This window comes from Cinclus cinclus, chromosome 4 (genome assembly GCF_963662255.1).
Source record: "Cinclus cinclus chromosome 4, bCinCin1.1, whole genome shotgun sequence".
NCBI classification, from domain to species: Eukaryota; Metazoa; Chordata; class Aves; order Passeriformes; family Cinclidae; genus Cinclus; species Cinclus cinclus.
Genome location: NC_085049.1, coordinates 10,465,745 through 10,486,577, shown reverse-complemented (window position 1 = coordinate 10,486,577; position 20,833 = coordinate 10,465,745). Strand labels below are relative to the sequence as shown.

At 38.2% G+C, this 20,833-nt stretch overlaps 1 protein-coding gene across 2 annotated transcripts in view; it reads left to right on the top strand.

Annotated features, from left to right (window-relative positions):
- MAGI2 (membrane associated guanylate kinase, WW and PDZ domain containing 2) overlaps positions 1-20,833 on the top strand; it is a 698,568-nt gene that overhangs the window by 637,928 nt on the left and 39,807 nt on the right. For both annotated transcript variants that reach the window (XM_062490827.1, XM_062490826.1), the window contains 4 exons: positions 888-1,136; positions 13,490-13,675; positions 17,206-17,380; positions 20,059-20,299. In XM_062490827.1, coding sequence (XP_062346811.1) covers positions 888-1,136; positions 13,490-13,675; positions 17,206-17,380; positions 20,059-20,299 — 851 coding nt within the window. The remainder of the gene's footprint in view (positions 1-887; positions 1,137-13,489; positions 13,676-17,205; positions 17,381-20,058; positions 20,300-20,833) is intronic.

The following is a 20,833-nucleotide window of genomic DNA, read 5'->3' as shown; positions in this document are numbered from 1 at the left end:
AGCTCCTCACATGTTCAGTAAAATTACTCTGCCACTCTTGTTCCAAACAGAAAACATAATACTTACATTTATCTGGAAGTTTTGTATTAAAATTGTCAATAAATGCTGATTTGTGTAAACAACTTAGATCTGCAAAGAATATGAATCTTTTTTCCCCATCTGGAAGTGTAAATTCACTGTTTCCAATTTCCAAAATGTTCATACTAAAAAATGTGTAATCCCACAAGTTTTAACTTGTTTCCCATTCTTGTTACTGTAAAGAAATACTAAAGTGTGCATGGACTCCATTTTCAATTCCACCCTTTTGAACCTGCCAAACAAGAGCATCTCCAAACCTTTAAATGATGACTGCTTCTGCCACAACACCCACAGAAAAACTGCGTGTGACCATTTTTCATTGCATAACAGCTCTGCTCTTTGAACGTCTTTTGAACATGCTAATCAACTTGTAAGAAGAACATTATGCAGCTAATCCTAATTATTCTGTTAGTTCCCTGCTTAAATTCTTGTAATCCAAACACAAATAATTTTTTATCGGATTAGACGGTCACATTTTCCTCTTGATGGCAGATCCACCAGCAGACAAGGGAATAGCACTTGGTAATGCTTTTACAACCCAGACAGACACTGTTCATTACTTTTCTTTCCTTTCTTGTAGCTAGCGTAGCAGTCAGTGTTCATGCTTGCTTTATCTGATTGCCCTTGAATGTTCTGCATAATTGTGTAGATTCCTGTCTCTCTGCATCTATTACAGCTCCTAGTTTAATACTTGGGGTAGTCTGGTCCCTAGACAGTCAACTGTATTCATGTTGGGTTATCAAATGTACTGTAAGTCACAGAGCCACTGGGCAAGTCAGACTGTGACACTGGTGTGATTTATGTTGTAGGAGAGCCCTGCCCAGAGAATGGCAGAAGCCCAGGCTCGGTGTCTACACACCACAGTTCTCCAAGAAGTGACTACACGACTTATGCCAACAGCAATCACGCTGTCTCCAGCAGCAATGCTACACCCCCCGAGGGCTTCGCGAGTCACAGCCTGCAAACCAGTGACGTGGTGATCCACCGCAAGGAGAACGAAGGCTTTGGCTTTGTTATCATCAGCTCCCTCAACAGGCCCGAGTCTGGCTCCACAATAAGTAAGGAAATAATGTTTTTCAGTTCATATTTCTCTACGTTTTCTCGAAATTAAAAAAAATATATAAAAATTAAAAGCTAATTTAAATCTATCTGCTAATAATTTATCACTGCAGCGATTTAAACTGAAGATACTGTCAACGTTTATTCGGGGGCACTGTTTTTCTTTTTTGTCTTGGACAAAACCAGAGATTATTCTGGCCTCTCAAGCTCTGTGATTCCCACGCTTCTTTGACTATCAGAGTAATAGAGGATTCACCCACAAAGTAGATTTTCTCCATTATTATGTCAAAGAGACACTGTAAGTAACAAGTAGGGTTAGGTGAATAAATTATTCTCCTACATGCAATTGAATTAGACTTTTTTTTTAATAAATCAAGATGAAGTTTCAGCAAGTTGAAAAAAAGGTTAGATCACAGAAAACCCTATGACAACAGCTGTCCACTTATGGGACTGCAGAAGCAACAAGAAATTGGGAGAACTTGTTAGATGCAGGTGCAGAGAGGCTGATTTAACTGGGTGGAGTAAAGAGAGCATAAAAATTACAGCAGAGTACAGGGGGATAGGAGTATCTCTCTCTGTACTCAGTAGCACTCAGGTGGCAAGATCTGCCCTTAATAATTATAGCTCACTTTCTGTTCAGAAAACTAATTTTTTTTCTGTGGGTCGATATTATTGTTTTAATATAGACATCTGGTGCCACTTGAGCAGTCCTGGGTACATCTAGGGAGAGGTCAGACAGATGTGACATAGGAGCTACAGAAGACTCAAACCCAGGTAGTGACAGCTGGAGGCACAGGGGCACCTTTGGGTTTTTCCAATGAGATTTGACTCAACGACAGCTGAGTCCTCTGGAAGGAGGCAAAAAAGGTTTTATATTGAGAGACATCCACATGCCCTACCAAATAATGCTAAACACATCTGAAAAATTAGAAGTGAGAACATTCATCATTTTGCAAGTTGTGGCCTAATGCAATGCTTTCCCTACACTAGAATATCTTTTGAAGGAACTGTTCTTTTGACTGAAACTGGTTTCTGACAAAATAAAATCACAATTTCAACTTCAGGGCTAAACATCACTCTTTTAAATTCATACCTGAAAAGCAGCTAAAAGAGTACTGGGAAAACCTTATCTCACAATAGGAAGTTATCTCAGAAAACTTTTTTGTAGTATTTCATGATCATTCAGTTATTAAAAGAGTTGCTTTTCTTGTTACCTCAGCTGAATTTTAAAACTCCATGATTGCTGGAATTAATATTGTAACAAAACCATAGCTAATTAGCCTCTTGGGACTCTGAGTTTTTACATTACTGAATATAATAGCCAAAGAATTGGAAGTTCCTTGGAGAAAATCAGAAAAGAAAAAAATAATTCATTGAGGTACATACATGTTAATCAGTCATGTTTTTTTTTCAAGAGAATTATTTCATAGACAGAGGTTGATGTTGGGCCAGATGGAGAGGGAAAGGGAAGAGGAAGAGAAAGAGAAAATGCTCTAGCAATGAAAAAATCTGTCACTGGAATAGTCTCTTGAAGACTAAGGACCCAGGTTCAAGATCCTGCTATGCCTCCTGCCCGCCAAAATGTTCTTTCAGTACTTTTCTCTCTCCACAAGCAACTATGTAAGCAGTCATTTTTGATGCTCAGTTGAACATCTCCAGTAGTAAAGGGAAATGATAACCTACTGTGGAAGTGACAAGAGAATTTATTCAAATAATAACTGCATTGAATTTCAGTGATCCCAAAAAGTACCAAATCTTAAGTTTACAAGAACAGCAGTGAACAAAAAAATTACATTTGCTATAGACAGTGACAGAAAAGAGAAGAAAATACCCTTTCTATGTGAATTTTGTTACAAAACTGTAGTAGAAAAGATATCCTGAAAATTACATCATCTGTCATCAGTAATGAAAACACTATAAAAATTACTGACTCTTTCTAGGGTAAGAGAGGTTATTCTCTTACTTAATATTTATTTGGGTGAAGTAATTTGATCTTTACTAACAGGAGCATAGCCAGTAGATTGAGGGAAATTATTATCCCTTTTAGTCAGCACTCACTGGCATCCATTCAGAATACAGCCTCTAAGTTTTGGGCCCTTTGGTAGAAAACAGAACAGAGAAACTCTCCTGAGGTACCTTCTAGCTTGAAATAACATAAAATAATTTTCTTAAAATTCACAATGAGGGGTAGAAAGAATACCAGCAGTAGGAAAATATCAAATGAATATAGGAAGCGCAATGTCCAAAATATATGATACATCACTATCAAATTGTGGAGCTGCCTGGCACCATGCTAACACTTTGGTAGTGACTCTTCTCATGGCAGCAATATGTGAATTGAGTGAAATGAACTGTCGTGCTCTGGTTGCAGTGTCCCTTGTTGCAGAGGCAGTGTGCTTGTTGCCGGCTCCTGTATCCCCATGTGGAACAGAATGATGTTATGCAGACATGCGTGCACAGTTAAATGTTAGTGCTGTAATTGCAAAGCAATTCTGAAAAAATCAAAATGGGCAAAATAGGTCAAAAAAGGGAGTATCGTGTAGTGGCGGACACTGTTAGGAAGAGCAGTGCCCAGGAAGTTGTCTCATTGGGAGCATCCTCAGGGTAAAATGAAGAAGGGTTTAAGAATATTTATTTCAATAACTCCATTCCCTCCTCTTGCAAAAAGACTTGAGGTCTTGGAAGGATAAGTATCATCATCACTTTTACTCAGGAAGGCAATTAATTATGCACTGAAAATATGTTTCCTTGTTGTTGAAATCACACTTACAAACTATATTTTACAGTCCAACAGATCAGAACAGCTCTTGCTGAGTACAGGAGCAAGCACTTAGTGTCACTAGGTGCATGTGCTTCAAGCATTGCTGAAATTGAAGCAGCCATTCCAGCAAAGTTGCTACTGGCTGCAGAGCTGCAGGTTTGTCAGATTGCTGCTTAGCAGTTGGCCTGAAGCTGAAGGGGCTGCACGAAAGCTGACCCTCTGTTTGCCGGGAGAGGAGAGCTTGCTCTGTCTGTGAAGCTGTAGGACAATCCTTAGTGGTGCTCCAGTTGAGTCTCAAATCCCTTTTCCACCCTCTGGTGGGGTGTGGGCTGCCCTGCTCCCACACAGCCTCTTAGGAGTGCTTCATGCTCCTTCTCACCTGAGAATGAGCCATGAAAGTCTCAGGAGCTCCCAGAACTAGAGATTAAAGTCCTTTCCCAAGAGCTTTAGGGTCTTGGTCAGCCTTTCTCACAGTATGGTTTGCAAGGGGTTTGTTGTTAGCATTGATTTATGGGCCTGCCTTTGCCATGCAGGAATTTTCAAAGTACTAAATACCTTTTTTTTTTTTTTTTTTTTTTACTGTTGATGTAGACACAGAGTGAGGGCAGACTACAGCTATAATTAGGAAACACACTATTTTTTCACATTTTGTGATGGGCAGCACTGTAATAGCTGTCATTTTGATAAATTAACACTAAGTACTTTGGAGCCAGCTTTTAGATCTGAGTGTCATTTTTCCTTACTGGTACTTGCTTAAACATCCAATTCTTGTGGCATACTTATTTTCCTGTGTCTATAGTGGTAGAAATTTTGTTTCTCCTTTGTCAAAGCATTGCTTGGGATGTTCTCTAATCCAGCAGAGGGGATTATCTTGCACTGAACTACAGTTCAGATGTGGGGACATCAGGAGTGGAAATCGAATGACAAGGATTGAATGAAAAGATTTTACAGGGCAAAGCAGGGGCATAGAAAAGGTCAGCCATGCTTCAAAATTGTATCAGTAAAAGGAGATAAAGTGGATAAATAGAGAGCTGTGCTTGATTGGTATATCCAGAAGCAAGTCATTTTGCCTAGTGCAGCACACAGAGGATCTTAGAATGCTAAGAGATTAAGAAAAGAAAATACACCTGTCCAGGCTCCTGACCTATTTCCAACGAAAGGATTAACTTCCATGCCTCTAAAATATATTACTGTGCCTCCCCCCAGATCCTGTTCCAACATTAAAGGGAGATGTAGCTCTCAGCCCTTCTCCACACATGCGAAATTACAGCTGAAATACTTCAATTTAAGTAATTAATCTACACTTTGCATTACATTTCGGGAAGTATTTTTAGGATATCAAGATAATTTCACTATCTGCACCCTATGGAAAAGCACTTATAGACTTCTGGACGTGGCCAGAATGAGATTTCTGCATGAATGTGTCCCAGAGTTTTATGGAGTAAATTGCCCATGCCTACTTCATATCTTTCTGACACTTTTACTTTTTGCTTGGGATGCAGCTTCATCTGGAATAAGTACTTGTAAATCCCCTGTAAACCTCTTTGCATCATAATTTTTTAGAGAGAAACCATGTGTTATAAACAGACCTTATTAACTTGCAACTTCCAATGAAATTGGAAAACTGGCAATATTTCCAGGAATTTTACTGTAGCAGGTACTGTCAATTATCACATTTCTAAAGCAAACAAACTGAAAATACAGGTCTAATCAACAAACAATTTTCAAAAAATTAAAGACTGTGCATCCTTGTTATTATCTTCCTCCTGATTCACAAAAGAGGAGGAGTAGATTTAATTTGCCCCTACACTGCATATGCCAGTGCCTGCTGGGTTTTGAAAACATGATAAAACAGAGTCTAATGAAAGAAATTTCTTTCATTTCTCAAAACATGCAGTCTTAACTAAAAAACATAAATCCAAGATAATTCTCTGCTGACTGCAGAAAACAGCATTCTGTATAAGTCCCATTCAGTGCAGAGTTTCTTTGAACTCCTTACAGTTTAGAGATAAAAACCAGTTTATCAGTCAGTGATAACTCTCTGATCTGAGTTGTTTGTGCAGCAATTTCACCTATGCTTTTCCTGGATAAGATGGTGCTTAGGGACATAATTTTATGTGACCAATCTTCAAATTCTAAAGGACACAGAGCTTTGGAAATTGGGATGTCTGTCTACCCCACCTAGGACATTTTTGGAGCATAGCAGTGAAAACCCACCCACAGTGTGCATCCCCCATGGAAGATATTTGCAACTTGTAGGCAAGGAATCTGGATTCTCATTTTTATGCAGCTTTGATATTCAGGTTTGAGCTGTTCTGCCTCTTCAGCTACAAAAGCACACTTTCTAAGTATGTTTTAGTGATAGTAAAACTTGCAGCTGAAAGAAATTTCTATATGATTTAGTTTTTTCAAATTTACATAAGCAATTAAACATAGTGAAATAACCTTAAGAGGTCAAAGAGGGTTTTAGTATGATCTATATACATTGCTGAAGTTTGCAGGCATGAAATAATTGTCTATTTGATATTTTTTTTGGAGATAAATAAGGGAGGATCTTAACTGCATTACTCCCTTCTCTAGATGATTTCTGTCCTCCAGCATGTTTATGAATACATCATTTGGACCTACAGGTGCTGCTCATGTGTTTTCAAAGAACAAACACTGTGAGTTTTTTAGCACAAACCCATCAAGGGAGCCAAGGTCTTTCTAATAATTTCACAGGGCCCATTTGCTTTCATTAGAAGCATGAATTAAAGTCTATAAGTTACATTGCTTTTTCTTGGATCTTCAGCTTTCTAAGGTATGTGCACTCATTCCCATTTACCTTCTTTTGCCTGGGCTATGCAAGTAATATGTTCCATGTCAACACAAAATGGGATGTTTCCATTCATAGATTCATTAATCTTATAAAGAAAAGGGATTATTTTCACATGCATGTATGCAGCATGCCACAGATTTCTATTCTCCAAGTAAGTGTCACATTAAATCTGCTATTCAATATCAGGAAAATACATTTTAGCCCTGATGGAAAGTCCGCTATACTCAGGTTTTCCAAAATTTATATTTTTCCATAGCAATGAAATTACAGGTATTTATATTTAATATATTCTTCCAATGAAAATCTGATATGCTGGAGCCTGCCAGTTGAATGAAAACTCCTGCATGTTTAGAGAATTGAGAATATAATAAATATTCATTTGATCACTGTATAATACTGAAAAGGGCAGCTGGCTCAGGAAGGCTCATTTACTTGGCTTACTGTCTATACCTGTTAACATTAGAAAACATTGCAAGAATTTATCTGCCAGAGGTTTTTAATAGATAAAACAAAGGTGTGATTTTTTTTTCCCCTTAATTGATACTTTATGACATTTATCTACTATATAGAGGGGAAAAACTGGAAAGTTGCTGTCTAAAAATCATAGTCTCAACAGCTGTGTCTAGAAGCTCTGAATAGATGTAAAAAAAAATACTGATGTAAATCAGAAAAACATTATATATGGCAATGCTCTCTTAGAATCCACTCAGCTTAGTGGGTCTTTCGAATGAGGAGAAATTATTTGCATATTCAAAAACCAAGAGGCTGATAGATGTATCAGTCTTGTTTAATTTATTCATCAATGGTCTGGGTGAAAGGACAGAGTGTACCCTCAGCAAGTTAGTTGATGTTACAAAACTGGGAGGAGAGGCTGATCCACCTGAAAGCTCTTCTGGCCAGACCTGGGCAGTCTGGAGAGTTGGGGGAGAGGAACTTAATGAAGTTCAAACAGGCAAGTGCAAGGTCCTGCATTAAGGGAGGAATAATCCCAGGCACCAGCACAGACTGGGGCTGACTTGTGGAAAGCAGTTCTGTGGACAAGGACCTGGGGGTGCTGCAGGACAGTAAGCTGTCCGTGAGCTGGCCCTGTGTCCTTGTGGCCATGGTGGTGTCCTGGGGAGCATTAAGGAAGAGCACTGCCAGCAGGTTGAGGAAGGTGATCCTGGCCCTACTCAGCCATAGCGAAGCCACATTTGGGGTGCTGTGTCCACTTCTGAGCTCTTCTGTCATGAAAGACATGAAACAAGTGGGGAGGGCCCAGTGAAGGACTTAGAGGGTGATTAGGGAGCAGGAGCATCTCTCTTAGAGGAAAGGCTGAGAGAGTTGCACCTGCTCTGCTTTGAGAAAGGGTGGCTGACAGGGGCTCTTATCAGTGCAGACAAATATGGGTTGGTGTCAAGAGAAGAGAGCCAGACAATGAGTACTTGGGGCAGACTGAAACACAGAAAGTTCATTCTGAAAATCTTTCCTTTGAGGGTGACTGAACACTGGACCAGGCCTCCCAAAAGCTGGTGAAGTCTCCTTCTCTGGAGATATTCAAAGCCCGTATAACTCAATCCTGTGCAATTTGCTCTGAGTGAACCTGCTTTAGCAAGAGGTTGAACTATGTGATCTCCAGAGGTCACTTCAAACCCACACCCTTCTGTGTTTCTGTGATATATGGTGTTAGAAGCATTATCTGTATTCAGCAACTGCTCTGGGTTTGTGTACAGCTGACCCAAGCATATGGACACTCAGGTATAATGACACAAAATTTGTTCTCCGTTCTGTTCTGTGGCATGCAGGTGTGGTAAGGATATCAATTTGAATCATGGAGAGCAAAAGTGAGTGATTTTTATCAAGTAAAAATATTAATATAGAGAAAAATGCAAATTTATAGTTATCAGTAAGTTTCTGAAAGCAAACCTTATCCACTTTCTAAATGCAAAGAATTCCTTTGAATCCTTTTGTCTTTTAATTTTTTAATTTAATTTCTCTTTAATGAGCTAAGAGCTGGTCATTGCACATTTAAATACGTTCTGGGAAAGCCTCGGCTGCTGCATGCCAACTCTGGGTCAGTTTGCATTGTAATGCTGTAAATATCTGAGCAAGATTTAAGAGGAGAGATTAATGACTTCAAATATCATAGAAGCTTTGGAGCTCTCGGGATTCAAATCTCCCCCAAGTCAAGAAATTTTGAAAAATACGCTGCAGAAAAGTTACATTCCATTGTAAGATTGCTTCCTAGATAAGGTTTCTGCAGCATTGGTACTCTCTGCTAGATTATTTTGGGTCTAGGATTATGCCTTCTGCCTTGGAAGGATTTCTTTTGTTTTAAGGCAGATTTCCAACTGTATCAGTCCTGAGTATCACATTCTGCATGACTTGATAGTACTGGAGAAAAAGACCCTAAATGTCTATTTTGCAGGACTGTGTGGTTTGTATGCATATAAATTAATTCTTACTAATTTCCCATATTTTCAACAGTTAAAAAATATGTATTAATCCTTGTTTATAGTAATTTTTCCACTGCAGTCTCATTAATTGTGTAGTCTAAGAACCAAGAAATGAATTGTTCTGCAAAAGGGCAGCTTGTTCTCTTCATTTGCTTTTAGCAAAATCAATGGGTTTCTTGAAAAAAAAAGCCACAAATCCAAGTCATTTTTTTATAGCCTGCAAATATTAAATTCTGCTGAGATTTTGAAATAAGTGGATCAGATCCTCTGCAAAGTCTCATCCAGGCACATGCTGCCACTCTTCAATATGTGTATGTGTTTGGAGATCAGCTTGTGGCAAATTGTTAAAAGAGGCATGAATAGATTAGTAAAAAAAAAATAAGGGTGATAGGAAGCATTTACCACTAGTTGGGTGATCTGGGACTTCCTTTAAAAGGTTACATCATTAAATGCTCTGCTTAGATAAAAATAAAACACTGAAGATGCAATTTAAGAAAAAAAAAAAGTATGTTAACAAAACCCTAATTAAATGCCAGACATGGAAGGTTTCTTTCCAAGAAGACACCTGCCATGCTGTGGGAGACCAAGTAGCCACGGAGAGACACAAGTAGCCAAGCAGCTCCTTGCTGTCCCTTTGCTGTGGCCAGTGCCAGAGAGGACAGCACCTACAGAAGACAAGATCTTTTCTAGGCATTGTCAGCTTTCACAGCCAGGTTTTACTAATTTAATCAGCAATGGGTTCACCCCCATAAATTGGTCTAATGCCTTTTTGAATCCTTTTATTCTTCTGCCCCTCCAGGAGGTTGCCCCAAATTCTCTTTCACAAGGTGTAGACACTGAGTTTGTGGACAGCTCCTTTCAGCAGAGGCTGTTTTCTGCTTCTGACTTCAATGCTTCCCTTCTCTGAGTCTTTGGGAATTCATTGCTATGATTTTTGAGATGAGGATAATGAAACAATCAGCAGTAAGACTTGGTGCACAGCAGTAACTAGCAATAGTTTGTTTCACTTGTTATTCTTTTTCTAACTCTTAGTGTCATATTGACTGTTTTAATGAGTTTATTTTTTTAGAAAGGTAGGCACACATTTCAAGGTCTCTTGAGTGATAATAATTAATTTAGGGCTCATCTCTGCTTAATCTTTGGCAGGGTTATTTTTTCCTTACTTCCATCATCTTGCATTTCTTTTCATGAGATCCCGTCTGCCACTTCAGTCAACCCACTCCCTACTGACAGTTTACACCTCTTCCACACTTGTTTTAGATGTGACCATTCTGAACAATAAAAATTCTGCATTGGGGAAATTCACAGTTCATTTCTACCTTTGTTCCTTAGCTTTTACCTAATTAATCCCCTGTGAGAGTAAGTCCTTCTTATCCCTTCAAACTATTTCACCACCAAATGCTCACTCTAAAAATTGAAAGTTTTCTAATATATTTTAACATGGTTGTTTTTCTGTGAATAACCTATACATCAGATAATCTCTGTCCCTTAGAAGAATTCCATGCTTGTAAAAAAAGCTCTAAATAAATCCTCCCTTCCCACAGAAGCATTTGGGACCATGGCAGCCAAGATATTGTGGCTTAGGAGGGCTCTTAGGCAGAGTTCTGCTGGGAAGCGAAGCAAAGAACAAAAATTCCTCAGGATAATATTATTGGGAGGGAAGGAGCCAGGAGATAAAATTCTCCTTGCATTATGTAGAAATGTGCATAAACCAGTTTCTGCTGAGTGGCCATGAGCTCCTCTAGTAAGTCACTAGATTTGGCCAAAAAACCCTGTGGGGCATAACAGTGTAACATTTAATCCAACGGAGATTCATGTTCCTTCTGCAAAATTTTCCCACACCCAACTTTGCAGCAAGATCAAATGGCAGCATAGGGCACCAATACAACCTGAGAAGAGGAGCATTAAATCCTCAAATAGCAAAGTGGAGTAGAAAAGATACTTTGACAGACACAAGCTTTGTTCTGATGGTCACCTACTGTTGATCCTTTCATAACATGACAGAGTGAAGGGAGTTCAGGAATACCAAAACATTTAGAGTAGGTACCTTTATCGGGAAGGTGAAGACCATTAGGCTTAAAGGGAAGAAGAAAGGGACACCAAGTTCCTCCTCTTTCTCCCTCCCTTCCCTTTTCTCAGGATTTGGATCTGAATTAGACTGTCATGGCTCTCCCACCTCCAGCTTCGATTTCAGCAGATGTCTCAAACATGCAGACATCTGCTCTATTCACTTGTCAGGTACAAGAAGTCCAACAAAAAAATTTTCTGCCAAATTATTAGGACTTCCTACCCCCACCCTCCCACACCCCTTACTACTGAAATGATGTCTCTACTTAAATATTTAGGCTAGCAAAAACATCTTTAGTGTTAGAAATGGCAAGTGTGGAAATTTTAGTTGTTACATCTCTACCATATTTCCCCTTCTTTCTTACAATCAAATTTCTTACTTTTTTACATAAGACAGTCTTATTTTCAGATCTCCACTGGTATATAGTAAAGACATGACAATTTCAGACAGATCTTTTATTGCATACACAGAAACAGGCACATTTTAGTATTAGTTTAAGTGATTCTTGGTGATGCTTTAAGAACTGATTTGATGAAAAAAGCTCTTTGTAAACATAAACTGTTTAAGAGTCAAGTTACTCTTTTACTTGTTTGCTTACTGATATGTATGCATGGCAGTTATATGTCTGCATTAAGGGCAAAATAAACACATTTTTTGTAGAAAGTGTGGCTGTACATATTTAGTGTATTTTAAAACATAGGAATGTTTAGACATTTCTAACATAAATTAGGTGCTTATTTCCTAAGCAACAAGACATTTCTGAAGTACATTAGTTGTGTCTGTGTTACTAAAGCTGTGTTTCAATTTATATTCTTGCCTGAGCCATAGTGGAAAAGAAGCATGCAGTTTGATTATAGCTTGCACTTCAGAGTACTCACATTTTCAGTGTACTGAAAATTAATTTTTAACACTGTAAATAACACTTACATCCATACTAGAAACAAAAGTCATTTTGAGGTATGTCTATTGTGACTTTTTATCAGATGTGCAGCCTGTGTTAATCACCAAAACCTTCAGTAAATGTTTATCAGGGTGCTGAGAAATTTGTTCTGCAGCAATGTATTCTGAACACATCTGTAAGAGCTTTGGTTTATATGAGCATTGATAGCCTAGATATTTCCCCAAAAGTGTTTGATCAATCTTATCTTTCATTTTTCCAAGTTCACTATAGATAATTAAATGTTAAGGTTTTACTATTTTTGGAAAAAGAAACACACTGGTCTTAAACACTGGTTTAAAGGGGGATAATGAGGCTGAGCTGCCTTATGCTAATTTTTCCAGGACTGAAGTGTGGGACTGTGGAGGAACACTCAAACACCATTAGGATATTAATAGACTATGTAGTCATTTAATTGTGATAAACATATTTATGAGTAGTTGGGAGAAAGAAACATAGCATGTTCTTTGGAGAAAATACTTTGGAGAAAATAGCGTATGCATTTAGTTAAAAACCACAGGATAATAGAATAAAACACTGTTCAAAAAATCAAGGGCAATATTTAGAAAATTCCATGGAAAATGAGGGAAGAGACAGAACAAGAGCAAGGATGGACTAAACAGAAAGGTGAAGAACACAGAGAAGAGCAAAAGGAGAAGCTTTGTTCTGTAATGGTTTGAGAAGAGGGCTGAGATGTTTTGAGGTAGTACATGTCTGTATACTCATAGCTATCTGTCAATTCAATTCCATGAATTTGTTATTAATATCTAATCAGAGTGCTGCACATCTCAATGAATCTTCAGTATTATTTCTACTTACCAATAAACACTTTTGAATGGAGAAGAATAATTTCAGGTACCCTGGGCATATTCAGTAACAATTTTTGTACATAAAATAAATAATGGTTTTGGTGCTTCTATTGCAACATATAAATAAAGAAGTTCTGCACACCAGGAGGTGAGAGACAATTTATGACTGACACTTATTGTGCAAATTTATCTGCTTTCCCTGTTTTAATGCCTTATTGTTTTCCTGATCTGCTTCTTAGATCGTTTCATGCCAGATTTGCAAAATAACTGAATTATAAACTTATTTTGGGCTTCATATATATATATGCCACGTGTATATATGCATCTGGGTTCTGAATTTTTTTAGTGAAAAAAACACAGTACTGTGTTTCTGCAAGTGACATTGCATAAGAATTTATATTCTTATATGCTTTTGCACAAGCTGTTTTTTAATTCATATAGAACTTTCTTCCAAAATGAACTCATTTGTGAGCATCACCACTTGTTTCAGCATATGTTAACTGTGTCTGTTGTTTCTTGTCTAGCTGTACCCCATAAAATAGGGCGGATAATTGATGGAAGTCCTGCGGATCGCTGTGCAAAACTTAAAGTTGGAGACCGGATCTTAGCTGTGAATGGCCAGTCTATTATTAACATGCCTCATGCAGATATTGTGAAGCTAATTAAAGATGCAGGTCTCAGTGTAACTCTTCGCATCATTCCTCAGGAGGGTAAGTCAATGGCCCTTAAAAACAGGAAGAAAATTTTAAGTAGCCTCCAATTAGCTTAAGTTATGTCACCACTTGAAAGAACATCTTTTGTTCTCCTTCTTCCACAGTAACATGCAGCACACCAGAATTACGAGCTTAGAACTAGCCTCAGATAGGATCTGAATTCTTGAAAAGGTTTCAAGTTATGAAAGGAGTATTTAAAGCAAACCTGGAGAAACCTGACAGAGAGAGAGAAAAAGGATGTTAAGGTCTTTTGCAAGAATTGTCTTCTACGTGGAAAAGCACTCTACAATAGAGCCAAGTTTTGGGTTTGTTCCCTTTTATCTTGCTGTAAGCCAAAGTCTGACAGTGATTCACAAGAGACTGCAATGTGAAGGAAGAGTTCAGATTTGGCAGTTTCCTCCATCACTGTCATGTAGTGATACATCACTGTAAATGCACAAGGCAGGAAAGAACTGAACCCTGAATATCTCATTTCTAGGGTGAGGATAAGGGTATAGACTCATTATTCTGGTCATTACTCCACATCTAATCAGTGAAGATCTTTTGATGTTGGTTCCATGAGGTCTGGGGTTGATTACAGGGCTTTCTTTAGTTTAACAGTGTGCTGCACTGCTGCATGAATTGTACCACATTAATGAGACTCTGTCATTATATCTCAGCAACAAATACCAGTAGAGCTGAGAATGACACACAGAAAGTAATGGAATTACTTAATGATCCATGGTCCAGTTAGATGACCTTCACCTTATGCTGCTACATCCAACAACGGGACAGGGAAATGTTCTGGCACTGGTCATGAGCTGCAACTGAAGGAACTCATCTACTTCGTTAAATGAATTCAGTGAAGGGAAAAGCACAAACATACACAAATTTAGAATTCACATCAATTAACACCCGTGTAATTGCTGGAGGTCAGCTTTGCAAGCATCTAAAACAAGTGTGATACTTCATGCAGTCCATGAAGTTTGGTAAAGCCTCTCTGGTATCCAGGTTAAATAACATCAGTAATAGTTCAGGGTTCGAGATGGACATATTAAATTAGAAAGAAAGCAGAGGTGCAGCTGAGTTGTAGAACTAGAAGATGTTCTCAGGTACTACTGGTGAGGAATGATCTGTGCCCAAGGCACAGCTTCCCTGTGTGACTGTGTGACACTGGACACCTCATTTGCCTTCTGATGTTAGCTTCCCAGCTTATAAAAATTGGTAAAAAATCTAATACCTCTATAATATACTTTCAGGTAAAAAATACCATATAAATGCAAAGCAGTTTTAGAAGCAGCTCATGATTTGACCAGTTCATCCATAGTTATGAGAGCAATGTAGAAATTAGACATTTCCAATCTTCCTCTCCCAAACTTGCAATACAAAAGAGACTCACAGATGGAAAATGGGCAATTACAGCCTTAAGCATAGTAATTACACAGAGAAGTATTACTTATGCCTGCATGAGGAGTGTTTTAAGTGCAAATATACAAGCTTTTTTGCACAATTAATCCTACATTGAAAATATTTTTTACAAAGTAGCCAAAATATCGATAATAATTGTGAGCATAAGCTAGATAAGTAGAGAATATGCACCCATAGGAAAAAACTCGCATGCTAAAATTTTAAAATTAAAACACATAAAAATTAAAATTAGATTCAAATGTAAAACTAGGTGAGATCTGTATCATGTGTAGCTATTGCTGTTAGGGACGTTCAGACATATGTGTGTCCATTTTGTTTGTTCTGCACCATGCCACACTGCTCTCACTCCTGTTGCAAGCAAGAATAGAAAAAATAGAATATTTGCCTTTGCTGTTGATAATGCAGGAACTTCTGCAGTATTCTCTCCCCCTGTGGGCAGAGTCTCTCTCATTTATGCTTCCTAGTAGGTAAATGGTGAACAGGACTGTGCTAGTATGTTGGAAAAAAATATATTTAACATGGCTTAGTACCAAATGTGTTTCCCCCAAATCCAACAGGAAGTCTAAATGAAGATTGGCATATTTTATTTATAAAAAAGCCAAAGAAACATATTTGCTATGCCAATCTCTCTGTCTTTTTGAATTTTATGCTGTTTGGAAAGAATTATTCTGTTTTTCTGCACTGTTCCTGTGTGAAACCTTAGTCATTTGACATAATACAGTGAAATAGAACATCGGTTTAAATGGTTAGTCATAATTTATTGAGATTGGGTTTACTGTTTTACTGTTCACAGTCCCCAAAAATTTTAAAATACAGGAAACTTGACAAGCTCAAAGATAGCAGGAGCTAACATAAGGACACCAGTGTTTTATCTATCATCCCAAAGAGTGGAGAAAGCAGTAAAATGTTCATTCTCTCAAAATTATTTTACTTTTGTAAATGAAAAGCATTTCAAATATCTTGTAGCTGTGCTAAGGTATGTGCAGAACAGGGATGTGATTCAGGACAGCCAGCACAGCTTTGCCAAGAGTAAGTCATGCCTGACCTACCTAGCTGCCTTCTACAATGGAGTAACTGCATCAGTGGACAACAGTGGTCAAGGGAGGAACTCTTGGAACTATCTGGAGCTCTGTAAGGCCGTTGACATGGTACCCCACAGCACCCTTCTCTCTAAATTGGAGAGAGATGAATTTGATGGGGGGACTGTTCAATGGATCAGCAGGTTGAAGGAGGTAATTCTGCCCTTCTGCTCCCCTCTCATGAGACCCGACCTGGGGTTCTGAATCCAGCTGTGGGGTGCTCTGGACCTGTTGGAAGCAGTCCAAAGGAGGACCATGAAGATGATCAGAGGGCTGGAGCATCTCTCCTATGAGGAGAGGCTGAGTGAATTGGTGTTGCTCAGCCTGGGGAAGACAAGGCTCTAAGGAGACCTTATTCTGATCTTTCAGTGATGAAAGGGGGCTTATAAGAAATATAATAAATATTAGGACAGGCTTTTTAGCAGGGCCTGTTGTGATAGGAAAAGGTGTCTTAAAGCTTTGAACGAAAAAAAGGTTCTCAGACAGATTTAAAAAAGACTTTTTTTTTTATGATGAGGATAATGAAACCCTGGAACAAGTTGCCCAGAGAGGTGGTAGATGCCCCATCTTGGCATTCTTGTCAAAATTCAAGGCCAGGTGGGACAGGGCTCTGAGCAGCTTGGTCATGTTGAAGATGTCCCTGTTCATTACAGGGGAGCTGGACTAGACAACCTTTAAGTGTCATTCCAACCCAAGCTATTCTATCATTCTATCATTCAATCATTCTATGATCAGTATTTCTACGCTTTAAAAGAATATGTGAAACATGGAAGCAGTTTGCCTTGTTCAGTTGTGTTTTGAATAATGACAGTGTCAACCAGAATTATAGGAGTGACCAAGATTTTTGGATCCCACACAGTATCAAATAGAGATCATTAGGTTCAAATGCCTTAAAATCTAATTATAACCTGAGAGAGCAAAAGCAACAAAGCATAAATTTGCAGTCATAGTGTGTGACCAAAAATTATCATTGTTTACCTTTGCCCTTTATGAAATGCTGCACCGTGACAGGTCTTCAATCTCCATCTCCCCATCATGCAGAGCTGAACAGCCCAGCCTCAGCACCCAGCTCGGAGAAGCAGAGCCCCATGGCCCAGCAGCACAGCCCCATGGCCCAGCAGAGTCCCCTGGCACAGCAGAGCCCCGTGGCCCAGCACAGCCCCGTGGCCCAGCCACCGCCTCCACAGCCCCTCCAGCCACAGGGGCACGAGAACAGGTTTTGCATTTTCTCAATGATATCTTTTTTTTTTTTTTTTTTTTTTTTTCTTTTTCCCTTGTGTGTTAGTCTGGAGTCAGGAAGATATTTTTTATGGTAGATTTAATCTCCGGTGTATCATTTACCAGCCAGTTTCTCATGTGTAATTTATGCATGTACGTTAGCAAATTTATCTATAAAGGAAATCAAATGGTAGGGGAACAGAAATTTTGTGACCAGCTGTATTAGAAGCTGTTCATATAAAAAGCACACACAGGCTGTGGGGTCATACAACCTTCTGTGACCTCCAATCAACACTATTTAGTCTTTGTATTATTTTTTAGCATGTTAAACAAGTCTGATTGCACTGACTGTCTTTATGCTAATCTTCAGTAACCAACACATATCATCAAGATCCTCTTCCCCAAATGATGCTGCTTACAGGATTGTGACTTTTCCCTTCTGAAAAAACTTGAGGTCACATGTGATTCAGACACTATGCCCTCTAATTCTCTGTGCTTAACAGATGTAGTATTTTCACTTGCCCAGAATTATTTTCTTTCAATTAGACATACTAAGAAAATTACTCTACCTTGTATTTCATTGAGTACTTTTTCCAAAAGTGATCATCTCCTAGAATACATATGTTTCTGACAAAATTCAATACAAAGTTTTCACAAAAGTCCTTCTGTGCTCTTGGAAGTCAGTATTAAATTGGGAGTTTTCAGATGGGACCAGCAAATTATATTAATTAAAGTTCCAGAAAGTAGTTCTGTAATAATTGTATTGAAAACTGTAAACTCTAATTGCTCATGTCACCATTTACAAATTCAGCAAAAATTACGGTGCCTCCATCTGTGAATTAAAACATCATCTTCTGATATGCATCTGTGGCCATATACTGGAAACCTCCCCTAAAGATGACTCTTTTCAGAAAAAAATCAACTACTACTAGTTCACAGAGTATTGTTTTTCACTAGATTTTATAAGCTAGGTTACAACTTGTTCGTATAGCCACATACATTGTTTCTGTACCAAGATGAGATCTTAAAACTCTTAGGAATATTAACTAGTTTTTTTAACTTCCAATATTAAGGCTCAGTATCGCAGTAAGACTCACAGTAAGTTTTTCCTCTCTCTTCTTTTTACAGGATCATGATACTGAGTAAAGAAAGAGGCTTGCATGTATGAATGCAGGTCTTATTAAGTGTGGCAGCAGTCTATTTTTATATTCTCAGAAAAGCTAAAGGGAAATAGTTTTGATTTTTTGTGTGTGTGTCTGGTTAGACATTCAGATTATTAAAACTATTGTGTAGAAAGATTAGCCATAATGTCACTGTAGCTACATTAATAAAATAATGAAGTTTGGAAATATACACAGTTTGAAACATTTAGATTCATGTATTTTTATATATAAATCAACATAATAAAAACAATGCCGTCAGTTTTTCAGAGTGTAATTTTGGTAATCAATAAGTACATTTCAAAATGCCTTTCAGAGTCTGTATGTGTCTCTGTATCCGTGTGTGTCTGTGAACAGACACGGTCACTTGGTTGACTGAAAACTTCCAGTCCATTATTAAAGCAGAATTTGGAATGTCTATTTTCCACACAGGAAAGAAATCTTTCCTTTGGCACCTAGGGAAGAGTATAAGAACATCCACTCTGTGGACATTTTTGTTACAATATTACCCAAACCAATATTACAGAATTACCTTGCTAAAAGAGTTCAGGACTTTCTTTGTGCCTCTTTAGCACACCACATGGCTGAGGTAGGGAGGTTTACCATAAGGAATGTTCTTTACTTCACCCTGAAGTGCCATTATGTGCTAATTCCCATATGCTAAGGAAAATTCCCATCTGAACAAAGTAAATAACTAATGACTGTGCCTCAGAAAGTCACATTTTCTTTCAAATTTTAGGACCCATCTCCCTGTAACCGTCTACCAGCTAAAGCAATATTTTACTTGTTATTAATTCCTCATAACCAAATTTATTTTCTTATCACCTTATGTTATTCCTGTGCATAACTACTGACATGACTTTGCTGACATAGCTTTTAGCCAGATAGCATCATAAAGAGTGTGTAATAAAAATAATGCACACTATATATCATAAAGAGTGTGTATAAAAATAATGCACTTTGATATAACAGATGTTATATCAAAGAATACCTTTCATTAAAAAGATAACAGCTAAGACAAATAATTTTTCCTTTTTTAGCCTTAAGAAGCTCACAATAATATTTTACGTTGATGAAAGGGCATATAAACTGCATTGATATTCCACTTATTCTATAGAAATAATTTTGGGAAAATGCGCTTTTTATAAACTCAGTGAATTATTTTGTAGTGAGTATAGTGAGTATTTTTACGTGCAGTTTCATCTTCAAAATAGGCAAAGTAAATGGGAATAAAGATGCTTTTTCTGTTCCTGTCCCTTTGAGTCTAATCCTGATCTCACTGATTCAAGCTGGAAAATCGCATAGTATGACCTGATGGAAAATTGCTTATGCCCATGTTTCAAAAGCACTCACTGTTTTTGCATGCCTCGACTATTTACCCTCGAGAATTTTGCTTCTCTGCCAAAACTTGTTCCATGCAGTTTTGCAGCCAGGCAGCTTCACTCCTCAGTATTGCATGCAATGCATATTCTTAATGGTTTGCTACTCTGAAACTAAGCCACTGTGCCTTCCTCAGCTACAGGTCAGAAGTAAAAGCCAGGCAGGATGTGAAGCCTGATATCCGGCAACCCCCGTTTACAGACTACAGGCAATCCTCCACGGACTACCGGCAGCCCCCGCTGGACTACCGGCACCCCCCGGTGATGGATTACCAGCAGCCACCACCACTGGACTACAGGCAGCCCCCCTTGATGGATTACAGACAACACTCCCCTGACACCAGGCAGTACCCCCTGTCCGAGTACAGGCAGCCCCAGGTACAGGCAGAGCACTCCTACACAGGAGGCAGAAGGGTCTGTAGGGACAGGTCATGGAGGTTGGTCAGGAAGATGCCACTATGAAAGGAAAAGATACATTAAAGGGTTTTACTCTAAGTTACTATTTCTCTGTAGAGGAAATTACTTCCAAACCATTAATATTATTGTGTAACTGTGTGATCTGTAAAGTAACGTTACATTTATAATTGTGTGACTGTACTGTTAAATAAATGCCATTTTTGAGGCATTGGTGAGTTGAAATTAAAGTTCCAACATAAAAAGCCTTTTCATCAGCAGAGGAATTTTTTTTCATTCTTGGCACATAGTCATCAAATGGTGGGTGTACTCAGGTCAGACTGCATTTCCACAGCATTCTTGAATATTCAGATTTTATCTAATCAGAATAAATAAATAAATAACGGAATTAAAATCCTGACTGATAAAATTAAATTTCTGTTGGTAATAGTCTGGAAGAGTAGAAACTAGCCCATGCAACTAGTTTCTTTGACATTGAGCGTGATCTGACAAATTTGA